Source organism: Micropterus salmoides, unplaced genomic scaffold (assembly GCF_014851395.1).
Source record: "Micropterus salmoides isolate LMB-PRFRI ecotype aquatic unplaced genomic scaffold, ASM1485139v1 Ms_hic_scaffold_3, whole genome shotgun sequence".
Classification (NCBI taxonomy): Eukaryota; Metazoa; Chordata; class Actinopteri; order Centrarchiformes; family Centrarchidae; genus Micropterus; species Micropterus salmoides.
The window spans coordinates 31215706-31242470 of record NW_024042261.1 but is presented as its reverse complement, the minus strand read 5'-3'; the positions used below and the strand labels follow the sequence as shown (position 1 = coordinate 31242470).

The window sequence follows — 26765 nt, the reverse complement described above, 5'->3', positions numbered from 1 at the left end:
GTAATTTTAAGCCACAGCAGCAAAATTAATGGGGAATAAACAAAAAAACACAAAAACAAATAGCTGTAGCGTTGCTTACTTAGCTCTGAGCTGAACACTGACTTTCTAACACTACATAATTGTTGAACATGGTAAGTATTAGCAAAGTAATTAGGTTACTAAAAGAAAACGTTTAATGTAAGAGGAGGTGATTCGCTCATTTTTTAAATATCTGAAGTCACTGTAACCCATGATAGTTTCAGGTTGCTAGCGTTAGCTGGTAAAGTAACGTTAGCATGAAGCTATGGTCGATAGTGAAATGTGTTTGGGGAGCACTTTCCCAAGTCCCAACGTCTGGAGTGATAGCTTTAAGGTAATCAAACGCGTTGCTGTGGTTGTGAGCTGATTTAGTGATCATAGTTTTTATTTATTTATTTTATTTTAAATGTATAACTGTATCTAAGGATGGAGTTATTCAAGCAGGTCAACCTCAATGTGAACGCGCACCGAGGGTTTCGATGAGGTGAGCTCTGACACCGGAGCGGTCCGGTGTAAATCACTGCAATGGCAGAGGAGTAGGGGAGGGTGGAGGACACTGGCTGTAGCCCTGCCTCCTCTCTGCATGTGAACACACAGCAGAGTGAACACACGGCGGTCAAGCAAGCAGACAGAGCACCATCACAGGAGCAACAAAGGGACGCATGGTTAATCTAATAAGGCATCAAATGAAGAAATGATTCATTGAGACAAGTGCGCTTACAGATACACGTTATATTGAATCTGTCCTCACCTCAAAGGTAAGATCGATTGCATCAGAAAAAAACCCCAATTTGTTCTATACCGTTTTCTTGCTAGATTTTGATTTTTGTTGTTTACCTATGGCAATAAGCTTTCACCCAACATCCCGAAACATGCATCTTGATGTTGTGCTAGCCACTGCAAATGCATGTTAACTTCATTGCTATTAAGACCGAATTGAGACACACCAGGGAGCATGAAATGGGTGTGACATGTTACTTCATAATGTGTAGGAGCATCAGTGGCAGCACCAAAGCTTGCATCAGTGCTGTCTCAGGAGCGAAAGCAACTAGACTGACAGAGAGCCTGATTGCTCTAATGGCTTGTGTATTATAGAAGTTCAAAGAGCTTAAACAAATGGTAAGAATTCTCCTTGTATTATTTAGGGTGTAATAACACTGCACTGTCATGGAGCTGGAGCACTTTGATGAGCGGGACAAGGCTCAGAGGTATACCCGAAGGGGCTCAAGAGGGAATGGACTTCCTAGTCCCACTCATAGTGCTCACTGCAGCCTGTACAGAACCAGGACACTGCAAGCACTGAGCTCAGAAAAGAAGGCCAAGAAGATTCGTTTCTACCGCAATGGGGACCGCTACTTCAAAGGCATTGTGTATGCCATTTCTCAGGAGAGATTTAGGTCCATAGAAGCACTCCTGGCTGACCTCACAAGATCTCTGTCAGATAATGTCAACCTGCCACTAGGGGTGCGGACCATATATACCATTGATGGGACAACAAAGATCACCAGCATGGACCAGCTGGTGGAAGGTGAGGAGTGTTCCTGAATTGTAAATTTGCCCCAGATTTAGTTTACGTTGAGTAATGTGAGATCAGTGAAGTTACAGACTCCTCCAAAATTAACAGCTGATGCAGTTCAAAACAAAATGCAGGATTCAGTAGTCTAGTAGAGCAGAAGTAGCTAGTGTTACCCTATCTGGGATCTTTGGTTTGTGTGTCTTTTATTTGTAGGCAAATAGAAAATATTCTAACGTGTCTTGATTTTCTGCAGGGGAGAGCTATGTTTGTGCTTCCATAGAGCCCTACAAGAAGGTGGACTACACAAAGAATGTGAATCCTAACTGGTCAGTTGGCGCCAGGACTGCTGTGTCCGTCCGTGACCCTTCTTCCCTCGGTAGTGCCAAGACTGGATTCCCAGAAGCCAAAGAGAGCAAGGACTTTATTAAGCCCAAACTGGTAACCATCGTCCGCAGTGGAGTAAAGCCTCGCAAGGCCGTACGGATCTTGCTCAACAAGAAGACTGCACACTCCTTTGAGCAAGTCATGACTGACATAACAGATGCCATTAAGCTGGACTCTGGAGTCGTCAAACGGCTGTATACTGTTGACGGCAAGATGGTAGGTGTTCTGTGAACCTCACTTTTGCTTCTAATATTATCAAAAGCATGTTTCCAAGTTGTTTACACTGGGGGGAAATAAATTAGGCAATGGCTAACCCCAAAAAACAAAACCTGTCTAGTGGTCCTACACGTTATGAAGTATGGAGCCCATATTAGGTTTTATAGCTACAGCATGTATGTATAAAAAAAGTGATATTGTGTTCCAGTGAATTGAAGAGTCTTATCTACTTTAGTTTGCGAAAGTCACATTGACCTTTGCTCACCCTCTGTCTGTGCATAACATTCAGTGCTTCCCTTACTCAGAGAGGAAGCTTAAACTTATGTCTTACAGGCTGCATACTACAAACAACTGTCATTCAGAGCACATTTGGCGGCTAACACTTCAAGTAAATTAAAGCTGCATAAGTTGCTTGATGAACCTATATAGCCTGTTTCCTAAAGCACTGTGACAGAATGTTTGCATTTGAAAAGCATAGAACAAGGCAGCCAGGACAACCTTATGTTCTATACCTGAGAGAATGCCATTATCCTATGCCTTTTTCTACACCTCTAACATCAATTGCTCACAAGAGAGGAAGAGGAAAGGATACTTTTGTTGGATAGAGGTCAAAGGACACTGGCATGACCTTTTATTTGTCTCTCTGTTCATAGCATGGCTGTATGCAGTACCTAGATACATTTGGTTGTGGAGGCTGAAATATTCTCTCCTCTTTCTGTCGTCCCATTTGTGGTATTGTATCTCAAATAGGAAGCTTACCTCAGCATGCTGCACATGAGGCAGACTTGTTACACATTTTGTCAACGCAGGTTGAGTTTATCTAGCGCAGTGATTTAATTTTGAGGTTTTAGAAGTAGAACTTTGCCTCTGATTAGAGATGGTCTGTTCTGTTCTCCATTCATGTCTCTGAGAATTTGTATCCTTACCCAAAGGGAGAGACAGCCCAGAAGGTTCAAAGTCAACTGGGAATATTTGCTAAATGTATTACGAGAAATAGGTTTCTAGGACTCCATCTCTCATACCAAAGTGTAGCACACTATTTAATGGATATTCACTTGGCACGTAATTAACAAGCTGCTTATGTTCTCCTTTTATATATGTGTGTGTGTGTGTGTGTGTATATATATAAAAATGTGTGCAAATGCCTTATTTCACATAGCATTGTACCCATACGTTACATGAATTGACATTCTGCTGGATATTATCACAATTAAGGGGAATGTGGATTTTTGCTTTATTGGCTGATATGGCAGATAGAATTGAATCATCAAATAAGTTGCAAAACATCCCACAGAAATAATCAGCGCTTTAACTAAACCTAACTCTAACCTTATTACCAAATGTGTTTTTTTTTTTTTTTTTTTTTTTTTCTCCTGTGATGGTTTCTATGGTGACACGGTTTTCTGAGCCGGTTGCTAAGGAACAGCCTCTGCGGCAGAGCGGTGCACTAGTGATGTCGGGACTGTAGGTATAGTGTGAGAGGGCTCATAGATGCAGTGCTTGGTCTTCCAGCCTTATTGTACACATGGCGGCAAGATGGAGCACATGGCTGAGGTATAATCCCAGGATAGGACCCATTCTGTGTAGAGGGAACAGTTGGGGATTTTCACACCAACAAACAAATCTGTCTTCTTAAATCCTCTGAATTATTTTAGGAATACATATTGTTGCTTGAAAGTGACTAGAATTTATTTCTATGGCTCTACATTTTCTGTCACACAGTAATTGCCAGATACTATTGCTTCTTCAGTTTAGTGGTTTCAACTTCCTCATAATAAGCTGTTGCAGTATGTGCTTGGCATTGCAGGTCTGTGCTCAGGTTTCCCTGCTTTTTTGTACTTTTTGTCACGTTGTGGCTCCAGATGGCCAAATAAACCACCCGCTGGCATCAAAGGGCCTGTTTTCATGGCTGTTTAACCTTTTGGTAAATGACCTGCTTGTGCTTTTGGTCCTGAGACGGTGACATTTTGCGGAAACGCACATTTGTAAAATTTCCAAACACAATCATCTGATTAACCTATATATTTACTTCAAATGGCATAGCTGCTTGTTACTCGTATGTATCGGTGATTGTTTTGATGATATACTCATTCAGAAACATTTACCCCTCTTGATTCTTTTATTCCAAAAGTAAGTGTCACACCGTTTCTGTGATTTCTTGTTCACATTATTTTGGACTCCTGTTTCTATTAGTGGATCTGCATAGCGGGTTGTTGTGCTTGATGGCTGTGCTCCCGCCATACTGCTGAGTCACTCTGTAATGGTGTTCTGCCATGAGAGTGAGATTTAACTTCACCAAATGGACACAACAATAGAGGAACAGACACCCTGCAGACCGGGCCCTCTGAGACAAGAAAACATGCCATGGCCTGGTGTGATCCTGTTGTTGTGTGGGGGTGGAGCACAGAATATTTGCATGACCGAGTACATCTGAGAAGACTTAGCCCATGTCATTCCAGTCCCCAGAAGTCAACACTTCTCTTAAATAGACATCAACACAGCCACCCGAGGGCAGAGCTTGGCTTGATATCAATGCACGAAAGCAGAGGCTTAATTCTCCATGGTAAAATGATGTATCAGTAGATGTGATAAACAGCCCATTCATGCTTTAGAAATTAGATACAGTGTGGAAGTGGTAATGAGATTCATGGTGCCCTATGTACCAAAGAGACTGACAAAGCTTAAATATGTTTTCCAATTAATTTCTTCATGTAGACCTACCATTTCCTGGTTTGGCCTGTGTATGCACCCAATGAATCTCTACTGGTCTAAAATGATGATCAAATTATGTTCTCATGGATTTCAGGGGCATTAACATAATAATAAAAACATAATAGTAGACATTTGTTTTCTTGTTTTGGGAGACCTGACAGATTCAGAATCAGTTTTATTCGCCAGGTATGTATACACATGATTTGACTTTGGATTGTACATTGCTCACAATGTGCTTACTCATACAATAAAAATGCAATAATAAATCAGACACAGGCTACAGTATAGAGAACACAAATATACACACTATAAACAGAAATAAAAACATTATAGACATATTGACAAATGGAGCAGTGAGCGGAGTGCAAAGGATGCAAGAGTAAAATTATCATTAATGATGTACATGTTGGAGGTGGATGTGATATGCAGGTACACGTGCATACATGTACACAGTGCGATGGAGCATAGTGCAAGAATAAATATTTTGTGCAAGTGTTATGAATTTGAGGTAGGTGGGTGCACCGGAATTGTTTTGACACTGAGTCAAAGATCAAGTGACTAAAGAGGGGGGGGGGAGAAGGATGATTAAAAGAGGGAGGCTTTCTGGCTTTCCTCTCACCTACTGCTGTGACCTGGCTGATAAACACAGAACAGTGACTTGCTCAGTGTCCCACTGCATGTGGTGTAGAGAAGACATTATCTCTGTTATTCCCTTTTTTGTTCTGACAGCCTACTAATTATGCTTGAGCTCAAGTGGAAATTGCTGTTGTCGTCAAATTAGAATACTGCAGAGACTTCACTACATTTTAAATGAGCACTGTGAGCTGTGTTTACAGGAAATATAGGGACTGCATTCATTTAACATATTGTTAAATTATTTTTATCTGTTGGTGATTTAATATTACTTTTACATATGTTGACACACAATGTATCATGTTATGAAGTATTCCATAGTCATCTTACATGACATGCCTATATTATGACATTTTGTAATGTTGGCAAGCAAGTCTTTTTGAAAATGTTTAAATTGGGGGGTGGGAGGAGCACGGTGGGAGGAGCACGATGGGAGGCTCCACTACCTGACAGTTGTGGGGTGCCTGTGTCACAACTACTCTCCAATTTTAGTTGCACCTTAGTTACCACACACCTTATCTTTACTCCACCATACAACACTTCACAATCCATGACATGCATCCAACACAAAACAATACATTTACAGAGGCAGGCAGAGGGGTTGAAGGAGTGGGGGAGATTCTCATTGGCCTCGTGTCCTACCCCTGGAGCCCCGGGCGTCGGGGGTGCTGTGGGGTTGGTGATGACCTTGCCTGATCTGGGGTGGGATGGGGGGGGTCGGGGCTCCCCTGGCGTCGGGGCCCCCCTGGCGTCGGGGCCCGCCCTTGACCTAGGGTTCTGGGGACTCGGGCTCGTGGCCTTTGCTCATTTCTGGGCGGGTGGTGTGTCCTTGGGCCTGGGGGCCCGTTGTCTCCTCTCCTCGCCTGGGCCCTCTTCGGCAGAGGTGAGGCTCCCGCTTCTTCCCCCTGCCAGCTCTCTCACAGTGGGGGCATTCGGGAGTCTCTGGGGCGCATGGCCGGTGTCGGGGTAGGTTTTGGTGCTCCTCCTTGGGGGTGCTTGACTGGGGGGGGGCTGGGCCCCTGTCCGGGGATGAGATCGGCCTCGGGGGCTGCTGTCGCTGCCTGCACTGTAGGGAGGGATGCCTCTGGCTGGGCTGGGGGACCGTTGGCCTGGTTCTCCCACGTTATCGCTCCCTGGCGGCAAGGAGCTTCCCGGCACGGCTTTCTGCTGTTCTGCCTTGGGGCGGGGTACAGCTTCCCCCGGGACATGCGGTCTGGGGTCCTTTGCACTTTGGGGGGTCGCAGGGTGCCCTGGCTTCTGGGGGTGGGGGTCTCTGCGCGGGTTGATCCAATTGCGGTTTGGTGGGCTGCGGTGGGATTGTGGGGCGATTGTCGATGCATCTTGATGCATTATGCTTTTTCCCTGGGCAGGGTCTCTGGATGGCTGCTGGGCGTTTAGTTTGTGCATTGGAGTCCGGGGGAGGCATCTCCTCGTTGGCTTGGAGGGACCTGTTTGCGCCCCTGTTTTGCTTCGTTGGCCTCGGATCCGTGCTTCCCCATTTCTCTGTCGGCCAGTTGTTGGACCCCTCTGGATACTGAGGTATATAGTTAGTTTTCGGCATGTGCAGTGTGGGTGCGGGGCAGGGCTGTGCTCCGGTTTGTTCTGGGTTTGTGCCTGGAGTTCTCGGCCCTTGACGGGTGGGTGGGTTGTTGGTGGCATGCAGCTGAGCTAGTTGATTTTGCCTCGTTGCTGGTTTGGCTGGTGTTGCACGGCAGCCGGGGGGCGTGCTGGGCATGGGGGATGTCGGCTGGCGCCGGCGGCCTTAGTTTTTTCCGGTGGTTGGGGGGACGGCGTACTTTTATTGGCGGGTGCACAGTGACCTGTGCGGCGCGTTTGCTGCCGGTCTGGGACTTGCTGCTGGTGTTTCTCTCCGCTGGCTTTCGCTGTTCCGTTTGCTCTCTCTCGTTTGCCCGACCTCGCACGCGGGATTCACTTGTGCATTGGTGTTGATGATTGTGTTTGCTGCGGCGGTTGGGTGCTGGGTGGGGGGGGAGCACTGGTCAATGTTGTGTGCGCGCCGCGGTCGGTCCGGGCGCTGCTCTTCCGCGGGTTACGCTTTTTGCGTTCCGTCTGCATTACGTTGTCAACTGGCATTTGGGTCGGGGTCTTCTGCGTTTGCATCGCGGTGCATTTGGGAGTCTTTGGTTTTTTTTTTTTTTTTTGATTTATTCTTTTTCTTTCTCCCACCCCTATTGGCTACTGGGGTTCTTGCCTGCCTGTTACAGTCGTGGCGTCCCACTCTCACTAACAACTACATTCTTTAACATGCTTATGCGCACACACATGTACACACACACACATACAGACACATTCACCCACACGCACACAAACACACACACAGACACAAACAAATTTAGGTTGTCCCTGGTAGAATTATTCCTGATGCTTTTCTTTCAGTTACTTTTTTAAATTAATTATTATTCCAGCTCTCGTGGCTGTGCTGTGTTGCTTATTTAGTGTGTGTGACTGTTTCTTGTTTTCATTGTTCTCTTAGTTGTCTTACTATGTCAGCTGTTTATTGCTGCTGTTTGGCTGGTTGTCTTTTACTATTATTATTATTATTATTATTTTTATTGTTTGTGTTTGTTTGTTGTTGTTTTTCTCCTCCCCAAGCCCCCCTCTCTGTTCTATTGCAGGTTTCGTTGCTTTCTGCAATTGGTGTTTCCCACAGATTTTCCTTGTTGTCCCCACCTTCCATCCCCCTTTCCCCTTCTCTTACAGGTGTTGTCCTTTCTCTGTGCTGTCTGTTTGTGCCCCCCCATCCCCGTGTCTGCCCCCCTGTCCGGCCTGGTGACAAATCAATACATAATTAAATAAATAAATAATAAAACAGACAAAGGAGTATATTAATACTCTCTTGTTAAAGTAAAATCTGTCTGGCACAATATGGGATCCAGGTCATTATACTCTATACCAGGCTGCTGGGCAGGACAGGTTTAAAAAAAAACCTGCTGCCAAAAGTTAGACAATATTAGAACTAAATATTAGGGCTAAATATAGAAACACAAAACAAAGCATCTTGATTAGGAATGCTGGAAATGTTTGTGCTAGTGTAATGGCTCATATGTGTGCTTGGGTTGTGGGTGAGTCCTCATAGTTTTTAGAATTTCCTCATAGTGCTGTCTTGCACTTATTAAGGGAGCTCCTATCTGTCTTTGCAGCAACTGCAGTTATGCCATAGAGTTCTGAAGCAGACCTAATTTGAAGCTTGGATTATGCATATCTGGGAACACACTATTTTTACATCCTCATCTTTCTACTAGACATTCTTCTGGAGATGCAGACATAACATAGATTACAGAAAACTTGTAGATTACAGCAACGATAAGTGATCCTAATTTTGAAGGCGGAAAGTATGCTGTAAAACTGTATATAAGGGCAGCTCATGTAAAACAAATTAAACCATTTGAAAATTACATGTAAAGATGAGTCATGTTTCTTCCTGACATGCTGGGTGACTTCAAAGGGGAGTTTCAGCACCCTGGAGAGCTCCACTTGCCCTCCGGTAGAAATTGATTTATTACCAGTTTGTCTTTTCTTTTTGCAATCTATGGTCTTTACCATGGCTCAGACTGATTAGCTTCTATAGTATACATACTTTCCATTGTGCTTTTGTTCATCAGGAATTACACACAGCATCACAGATAAAACCCTGACTATCAATATTTGCACAGGATGCTCAGTGTTTTTGTGTGTGTTAGAAGGAAGGTAGGCCTGATGGAGCTGCTGTGTCACTGAGCCAGCAGGCAAAAGTAATCAATATAAAGCCTAACATTCATGATTGCTCCAGTTATGCTGTTCATCAGAAGACGAGGTATCCTTTTTAGTATAAGACGAGCAATGTCCCTTACTTAAAACTTACATACAAACAATATAGTGGCCCTAATGAAATCAGTGAGCATAAGATCTTACATGACGCTATCCATATTTTTTCACTTTAGTTGGACATTATTCCTTGTTAAAAGGGTGTGCGTCCATTGATTTGGTAATGGCTTTTACCCCTTAGTAGCAATTATCTACCTTCTAAATCTCATTCCATGATCCTGTTGTGGAATTTTACTTCTTTCCAGTCATTTTACTTGTTTTAACTTTAAACTTTTAGCCATTTTTTGTTCTGTTAGACAGTTTTTTGAGAGAGAGGGAGTTATAGGGTATGACATCCACTGAATGTCTGAAGCCAGATTTGAACCCCCAAACGTCATAGTGACAAGTTGTTCTATGTTATTCTGCCTTACCTAGGCTGACATTGTTCTATTGTCTGCAGTTTGTATCATTAGGTGCTCCAGATAGGATCTGACAGTGGATCTTAAAGTAGCCGTGTCCCTCTCATCGTCTCAAACTCATCTGTGATTCTGTCTGGTTTCCTTGGCAACGGCTGTGTGGCTTTCCTCCCTTTGGGATCTCACTCTTTTGGAGGAAGGGTAGGGGGCAGGGGCTGTCACTGTGGGGCGTTTGCAGTGAAAAGGGCCATATTAGGTCCCCCTCTGTGCTCAGTTTTTATTAACATTTCATGGCTCAATGACCTCTTTGGCTGTTTGTTTTGGATGTACTTTTGCTGCAGGCTACTGATAAACCAGTCCCTTTATTTGGTGGATAATTTTATTATTTTGGATAAAGAATATCAAAGCTGCATTTACTGTATTCTCTTAATTGACTATTTTTAGTGGCGCATTTCTTCGTACAATAGAAAACGGAATATTGACATACCAAAACTGAGGATTATAACATAACATTTAATATGTGGGTACAGTATAGTTAAGTGTAGGGTTATATTAAAATATGGTAACATATAAAATAAAACAACACATACAGATATTTGTATACATATTCATAGTTTTCAGTCACGTGAGATGTACGGTGACCAGGAGGACAAAACAACAGACCAACACCGTGACTCCCCCGTACAGACGCCGCAAAAGCAATCAAGCAGTCAAAAGAAAAAGAAAGAGATGAATACAAACTGCAAGTGTTGGGCATATCCGATCCGTATAACGTTACAGCATCTGCTGCTGCATTTCTGCCGTTAAAAAAACCCAGGAATCCCTCACCTAACACAGCCCAGGCTGTCTCCTCCTCGATTAGTAAATCTGAAAGCACAACAACCATCCAGCATTTTCAAAAGTAACAAAGTCAAAATAGGCTAACAGTGTATCACTTGCATATTGGTTGGCAGGCAGCGGAAAATGTCTTTTTTTTGTTTGCATCTGGGGTGAATGTAAACAGCAGGGGACCATAGGCGGCAGTCGAGTTTGCAGACTTTGCTCTCTTTCTCAGTACTTAAGTCATGTCATTAAAATCCTGCTGAACTATCCTTGTTCTTAATGATGAGACAATTAATAATGTATGTACATATTAGGGCTTTGCAATTGGCGGTCTTGATTTTTCATATTTCACTATTCTAAATCTTGTTGTTCTCAACTACATTGTAAGAACACAGCAATTAGGTGTTGGGCTGCACTTTTTGAATACTACTTGTTTCTACTTAGTAGCAACATTTAATCTTTAAAATTATCTATAATTATCAGTCATGTCTAACTTGACAGCTAATTCATGATTCAATACATTTTCACATAATAAATACTTCCAATATGAGATCACCTTTTTGTTGACAGAGGTTTTGAGTCCATCCCCCTGTAGAGGAAATGAAAACAGGAGCTCTACATTCTCTGCACACTGCTATTGTTAAGCACATCAATAACCTTTTTGAGGAGATGGTCAGGACTCCTCTATTATTTATAATGGTAAATCCACTTTGATGGGTGTCTATATTGGTGAGAGCAGCAGATGCAGCAACACCGTCATCGTTTTTTTGGGGGGTTTTTTGTAGAAAAGTGAAATGATTTATATTTTTCTGTTATGAGATCAAAGGATATTTAATTTAAGTTTTTACGCATCAAAGCCATCCTAAAGGTAACATTTAACCTCTGACCATATAACAGTTTTTTTCAGATTTTAGGCATATTTTGTGGATTCAATTTGTAATACCTTAAGTTATTTATGCTACCACATATCAGATTTGGGCTCAAAGACAGACATGTGTCAACTGTGTCTTGACATGATTGGCTTCCTGAATGGCTGACTGGTGTTAAGAACATGTTTAACATGATTTTGTATTGAATAGTTAAGGGCAATTAATTTAATCTCTCACAAAGGATGGAAACAATTTAATGACCGTCAGATACCGTTGTCACAGGCTGTACTGAATAAAATCCAGCAGGTTAAAAAGAAGCTTTTCTTTTCTTTTAGCTACCCTAGAGACATTGTCTCATGCAGCCAGGCTGATACACCAGTAGAAAGAAATGTTAATTCCATTATTCATATGCTGTACACACTGACTGTAGCATTCAATTTCCCTTTGTACTTTGGCCATTTTGAATATGCAGTTTCAGTCTCTGCTCTACTGCAAGCCAATAACATTAATCCAGTGGTATTTCTTTCATGGTACTCTCTCTTGTACACTTAGATAACCTGACTGATTTTAATAAATAAAGTGGGTGTGTGTGTGCGTGCGCATACATACACACATACATACACATATATATGTGTATTATATATATATATATATATATATATATATATATATATATATAATATATAAATAAATAAAAAAAGTGTGTATGTATGTGCTGGTCATATAATTAGTATCATAAATTGATTTATTTCAGTAATTCCATTCAAAAAGTGAAACTTGTACAATGTATACATTTATTCCACACAGACTGATATATTTCAAGTGTTCATTCCTTTTAATTTTGATGATTATAACTGACAACTAATGAAAACCCCAAAATCAGCAAAATTAGAATATTGTGAAAAGGTTCAATATTGAAGACCCTTGGTGCCACACTCTAATCAGCTAATTAACTCAAAACACCTGCAAAGGCCTTTAATGGGGTCTCAGTCTAGTTCTGTAGGCTAAACAATCATGGGGAAGACTGCTGACTTGACAGCTGTCCAAAAGAGGACCATTGACACCTTGCACAAGGAGGGCAAGCACCCTGGAGAGGATTGTGAAACAAAAGCCATTCAAAAATGTGGGGGAGATTCACAAAGAGTGGACTGCAGCTGGAGTCAGTGTTTCAAGAACCACCACTCACAGACGTATGCAAGACATGGGTTTCAGCTGTCACATTCCTTGTGTCAAGCCACTCTTGAACAAGACACAGCGTCAGAAGCGTCTCGCCTGGCCTAAAGACAAAAAGGATTGGACTGCTGCTGAGTGGTCCAAAGTTATGTTCTCTGATGAAAGTAAATTTTGCATTTCCTTTGGAAATCAAGGTCCCAGAGTCTGGAGGAAGAGAGGAGAGGAACAGAATCCACGTTGCTTGAAGTCCAGTGTAAAGTTTCCACAGTCAATGATGATTTGGGGTTCCATGTCATCTGCTGGTGTTGGTCCACTGTGTTTTCTGAGGTCCAAGGTCAATGCAGCCGTCTACCAGGAAGTTTTAGAGCACTTCATGCTTCCTGCTGCTGACCAACTTTATGGAGATGCAGATTTCATTTTCCAACAGGACTTGGCACCTGCACACAGTGCCAAAGCTACCAGTACCTGGTTTAAGGACCATGGTATTCCTGTTCTTAATTGGCCAGCAAACTCGCCTGACCTTAACCCTATAGAAAATCTATGGGGTATTGTGAAGAGGAAGATGCGATACGCCAGACCCAACAATGCAGAAGAGCTGAAGGCCACTATCAGAGCAACCTGGGCTCTCATAACACCTGAGCAGTGCCACAGACTGATAAGGAACCCCAACTAAGTATTGAGTGCTGTACATGCTCATACTTTTCATGTTCATACTTTTCAGTTGGCCAACATTTCTAAAAATCCTTTTTTTGTATTGGTCTTAAGTAATCTTATTTTCGGAGATACTGAATTTGGGATTTTCATTAGTTGTCAATTTTAATCATCACAATTAAGTGAAATAAACATTTGAAATATGTGTGTAATGAATGAATATAATATCCAAGTTTCACTTTTTGAATGGAATTACTGAAATAAATCAACTTTTTGATATTCTAATTATATGACCAGCACCTGTATATAAAAAATGTGTATATTGTGTATAGTATACTTGCTGTGTATTATAGAATTAACTGTACTATATCCCTTTGAATGTAGAAATATGTATTTCTTTATAAAATAAACAATTGTTGCAAACATGAGCAGGCACAATTTATTCAATATATTTTATATGGAGGTTGTTGTTGCCATTGTAGTATGCAGTCTGAAAACTGAATGACTATTATCCACATTATTTCTGTGGGTGTTGGTCATTGCCTTCATACACTGAAATGATGTTCTTGAATCTCTTGCAACATGCTCTGTTAACGTTTGAGAGAGCTGCAACGATTAATCGAGTAGTTGTCAACTATTCAATTAATTGCTTGGAGTCTCTATTTTTTTTTTTTTTTAAAGAAAACGAGAACATCGAAATTCAATGATTTCAGCTTCTCAATTGTAAATATTTTCTGGTTTCCTTCATCTATGACAGTGAACTAAATATATTTGGGTTGTGGACAAAAAGACATTTGAGGACATCACCTTGGGCTTTGGGAAACACTGATTCACAGCTTTCTAGACCTTACAACCAATCAATTATTTGACAACATAATTGAGATAATTGAGTTGCATCCCTACTTTTGAGAGCAATCCTAAACTGGCTAGGGATTACAGCAACAGATAGTGTTGATGTACGGGTCTTTCCAATGATAGGAAAATAATTTGTACACTTAGGTTGCGTTCTAGATTATTTTAACTTATTTTGGTCAGATATTTAAAGACAACTGTACTCTTTGGAATTAATCTTATGTACAGTATCACTGGGGAGAGTACATGTTACACATCAAACTGAGAGAAACGCCTCTGTCTTCATCAGGTCGCCTGCCTTCAGGACTTTTTTGGGGAAGATGATATTTTCTTTGCCTGTGGACCTGAGAAGTTCCGTTATCAAGATGACTTCAACTTGGATGAAAGTGGTAGGCGAAGTATTTTTTATTATATACAAAACTTGGACCCCTCAATGAGAACGTAGGACTAACACTCATACATCTATTCTTTCTACTGTTGTTTCTGCCAATTATTTTAGAAGCAGTATTAATATACAGTTTGAACTGTTGCTGCCACTTTGTACACTATCACCTTTTTCTCACTACAAATATCAAATTATCAAATAAGTTATTTGAGCTCTCTTTCAATGCCTTTTTTACAAAAGTAAAATTATTCTAAAAATAACAGAACCTCATTGTCAGATTCAAAACCCAGTGAAAAAGGCATAAGGTTCCCTAGTATTTAGGAAAAATTATGCTGTAGTGCACATTTTTTAGTTTTTCTTTCTCTATAGAATGCAGGGTGGCAAAGTCGGCCTCATATGGCCGGCTACCCTCTTTGCAAGGTCGCTCTTCCCCAAGAGGTGGCGGGATGTCCCGCAGGAGCAAGTCTCCGTCATCCACTGGTTCAGGTAAGTGTGTCATGACACGAAGAAACAAAGGCAAGTGTATTGTTCTAAAGCTCCACACAGTGTTTTTATAAGATTATATAAGTATACTATGTTTACGTTAAATGTCCAAGTACATTTTGGTTTATGCTTTTCATGATTATGCTAATTGTTTCCATTTCTGCTGTACTGACAGCTAATGGCACAGCAGGCAGTCAGCTATCCACACCTCGATCTGGAAAGTCTCCAAGTCCCTCTCCTACCAGTCCAGCTAGCCTCCGAAGACGACAGGTGATAAAAATTGATGTTCCTAAGTTCTTCAAAATGTATTTTATATGATGTCATTCATCATACCAGAGAGGCATTGTGAAGGAGTTTAACAATTCTCTTCATCAGTGAATAATATTTCAAAGTATTCTAGTGACATGGAATTAAATATAAATGTTGTAGTTTATTTATTGGAATAGATGATTTCTCACCTTCAGAAGTATGCCTAGGAAATATGAGTCTCCACTAGCTATACATTTTTGACCTTACTGTTTATTTTTGCAATAATGTAACTAGAAAATACTGCTAGTGTTTGTTACTGAGCTATCTACAAAAGATGGCCTGAGGGATTGCAGGTCTGTGTGAAGAGGTGTATAGATGTAAATATCAACTCATATTTTCAGCCAAACTTCATGTCCCTTACATCAACACTGGCTGTATTTGCACATGTGTTATGAAGTTTTAGAGCTATCTTTTGAATGAAACGTCATCTGTAGAGCAGCACATTTTTGCTGTGATTATCATAGATCTGGGGAGGACAAGCAGGTTTCGAGACTGCATAGCACAGTCGACTCTGGAGCTAAATCCAATTGTCAGTGATACTATCATTAATTAATCATAAGGCTGGCTGGGGTTGGTATTGTGGCTATGGTGGAGGATATTATATTCTCTGTATCCCTTTTTGAGCCACATGCCAGTCGTTATGCTGGTGGAAAGGTTAATATAATATTTCACCACACTTTGTTTATTGCTGTCTAATCTCAAACTGCATACGGAAGGCTAGCAGAGTGGAAAAAATAAGCTTTTTGCAAGCTGGCTGTAATCACATTTTTAAAAGCTTTGCATTCTGTGAAATTTGTGCAAAACAAGTACATCAATTTGTCTTTCTAACTCCATAGTTGTCGTCTCTTTTCAGGGATCTCAACATAGTGGCTCTTCACTGTCTTTAGCTTCTACCAAGGTTTGCAGCTCAATGGATGAAGGAGATGGGCCTGGCAGTGAAGGCAAGACATTGCATAAGACATAACCATAGGGAGGAAAGAGATTGTTTGCAAATAATGTATAGACTACAATTTATACCTTTTTACATTATATATCTTTTGTTTTGGTCCACAGCTGAGCCAATGGATGAGTACCCCACAGTCCCTGCCTCCATAACGGAGAGGTACAAAGTGGGGAGGACTTTAGGAGATGGAAACTTTGCTGTGGTTCGCGAGTGTGTGGAGAGATCCACTGGAAGAGAGTACGCTCTGAAGATCATCAGCAAAGATGAATGCAGGGGAAAGGTGAGCCTGCCTCTACATTCAGTTATCACACCAACAAGTTAGGTCTAATTCACTGTCAAGAAGTTCTTTTATGTTCTATTATGTTGATGGAGTTCTGTGCTGGACACTCATTCCAGTTTCCTTTTTCTTCATTGGTCAGCAGATGGTGCCATCTCCACTGAGACTTAAAATCTTGGGTCATCTTTTCCCCCTCTCTTGTTTAAATAACACCATCAGTTGAACCTAGTTAAGATTTTTCTAAAACTAGTTTATCATATGTGCTCTGAAATTACTGAAAAAGAGACTCTCGGGTCTCGCATTCTATTGATATGTATGTGTATAATTATTTTCAGTTTACAGTGTTTTTATAAATTTTGCTTTTGATAAATTTTCCTTTTTGTTACGCAGGAGCACATGATCCAGAGTGAAGTGTCAATCCTTCGGCGTGTAAAACATCCCAACATCGTACTTTTGATTGAGGAAATGGACACCCATAGTGAGCTCTATCTTGTAATGGAGTTGGTTAAGGTACTGAACATTTGTTAATTCTTACAAAGAAATTACAAGCTCAGATGTGGTAAAAATCAACAAATTTTCGAAATGTTTTGTTATATCTGAATTTTTTTGAACATTTTATAGTAGTCTAAAAAAATATATCCCTGTTAACGGATACGGTGTTCATGTCAACTCCCCAAAACCATTTAGCTGCATCAGCCCTTTAACATAGTTTAAAACTAGCAACTAGTGCTCTTTCACATCCTAAATACTCTTTCTCCAGGGGGGCGATCTCTTTGATGCAATCACCTCTTCTAACAAGTACACAGAACGAGATGCCAGCTCTATGCTGTTCAATCTGGCAAGTGCCATCAAGTACCTGCACAGTCTCAATATTGTCCACAGAGACATAAAACCAGAAAACCTGTTGGTAAGTATGACTCTACAACAATTCTGTACTGACTGTGATAAAAGCAACCCATCTTCAGTCCTCGTAAGTCCATGTTCTCTTATCCCCTTGCCTGTTCTCCTTGTCACTTTTCACCAAAGATTGTAGGTACAAGCTTGTACTTGCAATTAACAACTTTAAGGCATGCAACATACATAGGATACATAAATGAAAATATTAAATGAAACTACTATACACAACTACACAAGGTATTTACTGTACCATTATCTCACTGTGGTCATTTTGCACTCATTTCAAATATCTGCTCTGTGAAGTCTGAGCTAGATCTAGATTTGATCTGTTAACCCTAAAATTAAGTTAGAAACAGACTTTCTGAATTAAATGACAGTACACAATACAGTACATTCATTTACATCAGCAAAAGAAGAGACTGAGATTAAAACAAGACACTTACCTTGAATACAAGTGAACAACTTCATTTTTTTGTTTTAGCCTTGCCATTTGTTACATAAAATTCACATGGTTTAATCAAAACCTATTTTATTCTATAGAGACCATCAGTATTTTCACTTATTACAGTTTAATTTGAATACTGTTCTTTTACTGTACTTTCGAAAACAGTGTATTTGTGTAATGAGGGAGTGCGTTGCGAAAGTGAAGGACCCCTTATATCAAGGTGTGCAGTATTATTAGGCAGCTTCATTACCTCAGGTAAAATTGTAAAATGCCATTCAGACAGATGCAAAACTCAAATAGCGAAACTTTTCAGGCAAGACCACTGGACAATCAAACTGCAAAATACATGAGTAGAATTAGACGTGAAGTTACCAGGAATCCATTATCCTCCACCATATTCCATAACTGCAACCTACCTGGAGTGTACAGAAGGACAAGGTGCCAAGTACTCAAAGACATGGCTAGGGTCAGGAAGGCTGAAAACTGATGACCACTGAATAGGATTCTCAAGTTGAAGCGTCAAAATTGGGCAAAGAAATACCTGAAGACAGGTTTTTCAAAGGTTATATGGACAGATGAAATGAGTGACTCTTAATGGACCAGATGGATGTGCCCTTGGCTGGATCACTGATGGACACGGCACCACTTATGTGCTGCTATCATTTATCATTAAAGATGAGATGGTTGGACCTTTTCGGGTTGAAGATGTACTAAAACTCAATTCCCAAACCTACTGCCAATTTCTGGAAGATACTTTATTCAAGCAGTGGTACAGGAAGAAATCCTTAGCATTCAAGAAGGCCATGATCTTTATGCAGGACAATGATCCATCAAATGCATCCAAGTACTCTACTGCTTGGCTATCCAGCAAGGGCCTTTAAAGATGCCCAAATAATCACCTGGCCCCGTTCCTCACCTGACTTGAATCCTATTGAGAACTTGTGGGCCTTTCTCAATAATCAGATTTACAGTCAGGGAAGGCAATCCACCTTTTTGAACAGCATTTTGGAGGCTGTAATTGCTGATTCAGTGAAAGTTGATCGGATCAACAGATCAAGAAACTGACAGACTCCATGGATGGAAGGCTAATGGCAGTTATTATTAGTAGTTATTAAATTTTAGTCATGCTGTGTTACACTTTCTCTTAAAAAAAAATAAAAAAATTTAATTTAATAATTTGTTTTTTATGAAAATATTGTGGTTATTTAGTTGCCTAACAATTCTGCACACTTACACATATTCTCCTGAGCAAGACAAAACTCACATTTCCTTAATTAAACATTCAGGTTTGACATTCAATTATATTTTGGATTGACTGAGATCATTGTTTGTTCAACGATAAAATTAATCCTAAGGAATAAAATGTGCCTAATATTTGTGCATGCAGTGTAGTGACCTTGTTTGCTGGCAAGTTCTCACTGTCCCTTATTGTGTGTGTTACACAGGTGTATGAACACCACGATGGTAGTAAATCTCTGAAGCTAGGTGACTTTGGCTTGGCTACCATCGTCAATGGGCCACTCTATACTGTGTGTGGAACGCCCACCTATGTAGCACCAGAGATAGTCTCTGAGACGGGGTGAGTCAGGATTTACATTATCTGATTAAACATTAGTTATTCCAAAACAATTTGTTAATTTTTGTGCACTATTATAGCAGATGTCTGAGCAGAGTCTCTCTGATGCCTGGTGTTTTCCTCTTCAATGACAGGTATGGCCTCAAAGTTGACATTTGGGCAGCGGGTGTCATCACATACATACTGCTGTGTGGATTTCCTCCTTTCCGTGGGTATGTGTACCTGTATCAGGAGGTACTCTTTAAGTATGATGCTTTAACCATGTCAGTCTGTTTAATTATTTAAATGACATCAATCAACATGTCTATGGTATGCAACAATTGGTCAACAAATCATTTATTTGTCAATTATTAAATTAATCGCCAGCTTTTTAAATAATCAATGAATTTAAAGAGTCCTTTTTTTGAAGTTCTCTGGTTCACCTTGTGAATATGTTCTGGTTTCTTTGCTCTTCTATGACAGTAAACTGAATATATTTGGGCTGTGGATAAAAGAAGACATTTGGGAAACACTTATCGACATCTTTCACAGTTTGGAGCTAACAACTAATTGAGAAAATCAACAGATTAATTGATAATGAAAATAATCATTAGTTGTAGCCCTAATGGTTTGCCATCACATTATATACTATTATGTGGAACTTCTTGAGCTTTGTAAAAAACCTGTTGTAATTTCTACAGCAGTGGTGATGACCAAGAGGCCCTCTTGGAACAGATTTTGAGGGCCCCGCTTGATTTCCCTGCACCATACTGGGACAATGTATCTGACACTGCCAAGGTTTGTGTCTGGAAGTACTGTCCTCATCTGCAATTATGCTCCATGTTAAACACTAGAATCTGTCAGTGAAATGTTGCTGTGGTGTCTCATTACTATACTGGATACCCTCTTTCTTTAGGCTCTGATCACTGAGATGCTGCAGGTAGAGGCGGATCAGAGATACACAGCTGTGCAGGTGCTCGTTCACCCCTGGGTCAATGTAAGCTCAGCATTTTGAAGTCAGTCTTTTTTTCAGAATCACCTATTTACAGATGAGAAAAACATGATGTGTCTTAGTATGGAGCTCCCCCATAGTCCCCCATCTATACATACTAGTACTGGTAAAAAATAATATGGAGTGTGATACGGCAGCGGGGAGAGTTTCTGAAGCTTTGTTCTCTGTATTTTCCAGGATGATGGTGTGTCAGAGAAAGAGCACCAGCTGTCTGTGGCTGGGAAGATCAAGAAGCACTTCAACTGCGGGCCCAAGCTCAACAGTACCACAGCAGGAGTTTCAGTCATTACAGTAAGCACTGATCTCCACACACTGATACTGCATGCAACTCTGCATCAGTAGATAACTTTTTTCTCTTCTTATGAATGTGCTTTAGCGATGATGCTTTGAATAATATTCAAAATTGAAAACGCCTGCAGTTTTGATTTTTGAATCACAATGTTTCTCATATGCGTCCGCTGCTTGAGTTTGCAAGAGCTTTTTATCTTTATCCTTTGGATGTCATTAAAATGCATTTGTTTTAAGTTGAAGCTATCATTGTCTGCTATTGAAAAGCAGGCAATAAATCCATCATCCATGCTAATTTATAAATTAGCGGCTACTTTTCTATGTACAGCACACATCCGTTCATCCATCTGCTTCTTGCTACCAGGTCTTCCTGTGTGTGTGCTCTGGCCTCTCATCCTCTTTTTAGGTGGACTGTCAGCACTGTTAGGAGATATTATAAATAACATAGTTGGGTTATACTACAATGAGGTGATGATAGATATGTTTCTTGAATTGTTTCAAAGCTGAGCTGGATTTGTACATTTGGCAGAAAGATTAATAACATTGTAGAAGTCAAACTGCTTATCTCTTTCTACTTGCCATTGATGGGGTGAAGAATCTGTTGCATTCCTCGACATTTCTGGTATCTAGCCTTTTTATTTTCTTTGCAGGTAAGCCAAGCACTCAGATAAAAATTTCCATTTGGTAACTGACAGTTCACAGAATGTCAGTTGACAGTGACATGACATTTTTCTGCCAGTTGTTTTCCTTCTAATCACAGCAGTTACAACAGAAGTTTAGAGTTGTGCATCCTAATGCTGTTCAGGTCAGTGAAATCTATGAGTTTAAGGTGATCCTCTGAGTTGCGCTCATCTCTCTCTGCTCAGCTGGACCAGGACTTTACCATCCAGAGGTCAGGGTCTTTGGACCACTATCAGCATCCAGGATTGTACTGGATAAGGTATGACACAGCCATGGACTGTATAAAATAAGTGGAAGCCTGTTCAGCAGCGCATTTTAGAAATGAATCTACTTTACTGGAACAATAATTAACCTGAGGAGTCAACAACCAGCTCAACTGAAAACATCGCAGCCTCTCAGAACTGCTGTCATATAGGGCTATGGATATAGGCTATTTAAAAATAATTAAAAGGTCCCTCCCGACATTTTAAATAATCGCGTATTCTTAACAGCAGCAATGAGTATGACCTTTACGAAACATACAACGTTGGCAGTGGGCAGAATATTATGACACCACTTGTTTTGTATTCTTCCTGTGGGTCAGTCTTGACAATAATTTCATGTATGTTCACAGTATTGTCGGAGTTAGATTAGTTTTCCTGCGTTATAGTGTGTAAATGGCTGTAATGTAGTGGTCAATGTTGCTGTAGCCTTGAGGAAAAACCCCTTGATAAACACGTTCGGGTATTTAGTAAGATCGCTCAAGGTAACCAGTTGTTTTAGATCAGCCCCAAACAAATGTTACCTGGATGCTGACATACTTAATCAAAACGTGACTGGAAGTCATAGATTGGTGAATGTGTGGTTAGCTCATAGGTAAATGGCAGACCACTAACAGGTGTTATTTATTGCGCTGAGTGAGTGAGTTCGAATCCAGCTTGACGCGATCTCACGAATATTATCTTTAATTTTTTTGTATGTGGCCATAATGTAGTGCTCACTTATACAATCATGATGTAGATTAGAGATGAGACTTGAAACTAGCCAAGAATATGTTTGTAAATGTGTGACGAATCTGGGGACGGAGACTGTCCACAGCTGCTGCACACAAGCCGGAAGAATACAAAACAAGTGGTGTCATAATATTCTGACCACTGCCAACGTTACAGGTTATGACGCTGGAGGAAAGGACGTCTCATGTCTCTAGAAACATATTTCCTCGTCCCTTCTCTCCTATCTTGGTTTCCTTGCGTCTCTCCACGAATCCCTGGTGGGCGGGACTAAGACGCAAAGAGAAGATGCAAGTGAGGGAAATGTGGATGCAATTAAGAGACTTGAGAAGCACCCAGTGTTCTTTGCACCTCTGTGTGAGACACAGCTAGGCCAAATGGCAGTACTTACAGCTTTGGAAAAACACCTCTCTCCATTGTTCCCCATTCTTCCTTTAGCTTTCTGGCTAGCAGCTGATTTCAACAACATTAGGTCCGGTGTTGCTGACATGCAGCGCAGTCACGCATGTTATATTAATATGCGAAATGAAACACAAACAGATCCAACTCTGAAATGGCTTTTTATTATTCAGTCAATAGGAATTTACAAATGATGAGTCATCTACATTGATTTGTGGTTGACTACAGTCTTCTGACAGACTACCAAAGCGATTTTGCCCCCCTGGCTGCGCGCGCATCCAGTAGTGTTTGTATACAAGAAAGCCTATAGTCTAAGTCTATAGGAGTCTATGACAAAATGACCCAACTTCTCACTTGATTTACCTCAGTAAACACTTTCCTAATAACTTTATGGTCTCAATCACTTGTTTCAAGCCTTCTTTGATATGGCATGATGTTCATTTAGTAAATTATGTTCTCATTTAGAGTAAAATACATGATAAAGCGGGGTATTTAGGGCGCGGCTACCTTGTTATTGACAAGTTGCTATCATGGCAACCTGTCAGGCCTAGCAATACGTATCAATCCCCAGCTCTACCCTCTTGTCTAAATATGGTCACTTCTGGTTCCAAAAACCCAAAATGGTGACAGTCAAAATGCCAACCTCAAGGCTTCAAAACAGTCCTCCATGAGTGATGTCATGGTGGCTACGTCCACTTATTTTATGCAGTCTGTTGACACAGAGCATAGTGCTAATATGCAGTGCTTCCATGGCAAAGTGCTGGCAGTCTCCATTTCCCATCCCCAAAAGGTTTGACCCATTGCTCCTCAACAGAGCCCTTTTCACACCTCACCCTTTACCTCACCAGATCCATCACTTTATCACGTTCTTCCATCTCACTAGTGCTGTGGCTGTCTCGCCTGGTCGTGCAGTTTTTCAATTGACTTATTCTGCCTAGAAAAGCTATGCATCTGTAATACAAACTGCATTTGAGGGTTCATGTAATGTATTGAGCAACTAGATGTAGTTTCATGAGCTGAATGCATTTTTGATTCTTTGTCAGAAGTGCTGTTGCAGACAACGATGTCACACACGTCGTTGGCAGTTCTTATTGCCTGTTGTTGCTTTTTCTGGTTTTGTTGAGTGCTACAATAGTGTGTGTCACAAGATGAAGTTAAACTTTCTGTCCCAAGAAGTTATACTCTAAGGCAAACAGCAGTGAGGCAATTGCAGCTTTTCAAATACAACTGCATGCTTAAATTAGCGCATTAACATTTACAAAGTATGTCACTGGTGGTTGAGTGGATGCCACTTCTCATCTCTGTGATCTTGGGGAGAACCTAACGGTAGCTGCTATGTCACCCTCTCTCAGACCACGGCACTTGATAAGGAGAAGCAAGTTCTCCGACGAAGACGCCACCAGGATGTGAAGCTTGCTTCCCACCTCCCACACAGTATTGGTGCAGGCGCCTCCCACAGTGTCAACCCTGGCCCCGCTGGGTTCACCTCTGAGTCTGAGGCCTGTTCTCCAAGTTCGGCTGACACTGTCCATTCACCCATCTCTCCCTTCTAACAGCCTTCCTGAGGCCATGGCACCGTCCACCTTCCATGGAAAAGTAGGAGAGTGTGGAGTGCAAAACGAAAAGACCCAGCTTTGGGTTCAGTCTGCTGACTTGGACATTCACAGACTGCATACTTAAATGTACACCTATTTTATTTTTTTTAACTACAAAATTAGTTGTAAGGGACACGTTAGTCTCTGTATTAAGGAATACACCTTAACAGCATGCAACAATTTTGAATATTTTACTTTTTTCTTTAATACAGCCACCAATCTGTTTAAGCAAGCACTGGTTCATTGCAGTATTCTAGAGCCCTCTTCTGGTTTATGTTGTTTTCTGCAGGAAATACAACCTGCTTCATGAAGCACTTAGCTTTTTAATGGAAAGTGTAAATTCAAAACATTGAAACCTTAGCCTCTAAATATTAAATAACATGATTTTTGATCTAACATGTTCAGTACATCACTTATCATACTAATTTAAATACAAACACTTGTTAATAATGTAATACAACAGCAACAGTCACCTTTCTGCTGTACTGTATGACATGTAGATTACTCTGCTGTGGTACTTAAGGTTCTGGTGCATACACTTTTAAACTGTTTAAAAGGACTTAAGAAACTTAAAGCACATGCTGCTATATTGTACCATAAGAATTATCTGTACCGAACGGATTGTCTTTGTGTAGGACAAATCTTGCTCTGACACCCAGTAGCTGACTTCTTTAAGAGAATTGAGGGAGCTGACGTTTGACTGTAGATTGTCCAGCTAACCTGTGTGGCTGAGGATGATTTATTGAAACAGTAGTTTTGTTACATGTCTGTGAGAGTGGTTGTAATTCAGTTGTGGTACAGATGAATGTCAGTGCTGTGTAGTTGGTAGTAAGTGCATGTTTAAAGCCTTGCCTTGGCATATGTGGATTTAAGTGCAATTAGGTGTACTGCCCAATGACCACAGTGGTTTTTAAATGTGTCCTTCGAAATGCGGGAATGAGTGAAAATGTATCCGTTGCAGGTGTTATTGACATCAAGCTGACACTTCTCTATCAGACGGGGGCAATTAGCTCCTTATCACATACTGAAATAAGGAACAAGTTGGTAAACACAACAGTGCTTCCAGTAAAATCCCATTATTATTTTCATATTTGTTCATTCAGTCAGTACTTTTGGACTTATTTTAATCAGATCAAACAACACGAATAAGAAGTCTGGCTCATTAGACTGTATGTACAGTATGTCCTCTGACCACTTCATACATTAGTTCACCATATACCAAATATTAATGAATGTGAATGTCCTCTTTCCTTCATTAGAGACTGTAACCTGCATGTGTGCTAATATGCATCCTAAATCAGTTGTTCTGGTCTTCTCCTGTTATGTCACTGTACATGCTGTCTTGGTGTATGCAGATCACTTAATGCAGACTATACTCATACCACAGCTTAGTTAAGACTTGTGTATATACGTATTGTAACTGAAATGTAACATCACACCACTGACTTTGTTGTAAAAGGGCTTTTACGTTTTTGACTAGAAGGGAGTGGACCAAAAAGCACAAGGAAAGCAAGTTGTGATGGTGACTTTTTGGGAATGTATTCGCTTTCAAGACTGTTTTTCATCATCTGAAAAATATGTAATGTTTATATATAGTTTGACAAGATAGTACGCAAAGACAACTGGGAATGTCAGTGTTATATGGAAACAGAATGAGAATGTGTATCCTGTATTATATTCATCCATCTTCCATTCATGTAAGGACGTTATAAAACAATCTAAATGAGAACAAAAAACAGTAATACACTTCATAAGAAAAAAAATCTGTTATGGTTAAAAAGTAGACTTCCAACAATGTACTCTTCAAAGAAACCAAACATGGGAATAAAATGATTTAATTAATTTGTGAGTCCACAACTTCTCTCCATAAGTCAATTGGTTTTTGCAAGACAACTTGCAGTGGACCCACTAACTCTGCAGAAAAACATTCAGACAGCAGGTGGCAGTAGAAGCAAACACAAGCTTATATGTTCCATAAAACTCCACCTTTACTCATTACATCCAGCATGCCTTTACTGAGCTAGTTTTAAATACTTTATTTTTGATTGCATTAATACATGCATGAATTTTTTTGGAAACTGTCTACACACGAGTAAATTATCAACAAGAAATACTCCTGACACTGGTATATTTATGCAATTTTATTAAAAACAAAAATAATGAAAGCAGCTGAATTTAGTGATTTTAATATAATCACAAACTTCAAACATATCTTAACGCTTCCCAAGTGTATGCAAAAACAATTGGCAAGATAACAGAAATATATAAATCATAACATCCTTAAAATATATTACATGAAATAAAATGCACTGCTTAATTCCAACATATCAACAAATTTATTTTTGTCAAACTAATTCTAAAGTCACAATAATGAAAATGATTTCACAGCAAAGCAAAGTAAACCCAATGCCTTCAGTAGCTCTTAGCATGCAAAACCTACG

The 26765-nt window shown here is 40.4% G+C and overlaps 1 protein-coding gene across 7 annotated transcripts; it reads left to right on the top strand.

The window, feature by feature from the left end:
* Positions 1–19: 19 nt before the first annotated feature.
* On the top strand, positions 20–26166 carry LOC119882597 (serine/threonine-protein kinase DCLK1-like). 7 transcript variants are annotated; one of them, XM_038692698.1, is made up of 18 exons: positions 20–131; positions 237–352; positions 463–776; positions 1164–1546; positions 1788–2134; positions 14356–14455; positions 14821–14937; positions 15110–15204; positions 16097–16184; positions 16297–16466; positions 16854–16973; positions 17224–17370; positions 19251–19384; positions 19516–19593; positions 20062–20158; positions 20277–20357; positions 20550–20663; positions 24082–26166. In XM_038692698.1, exons 4-18 carry the CDS (start codon positions 1186–1188, stop codon positions 24280–24282), a joined length of 2250 nt encoding a protein of 749 aa, XP_038548626.1. In that variant the 5' UTR covers positions 20–131; positions 237–352; positions 463–776; positions 1164–1185; the 3' UTR covers positions 24283–26166. The 7 variants fall into 7 exon arrangements, with proteins under 7 accessions (XP_038548626.1, XP_038548633.1, XP_038548627.1 ...); XM_038692705.1 differs by adding an exon at positions 21527–21600 and having other exon boundaries at positions 237–776; positions 24082–24139; XM_038692699.1 differs by lacking the exon at positions 237–352.
* The last annotated feature ends 599 nt before the right edge of the window (positions 26167–26765 follow it).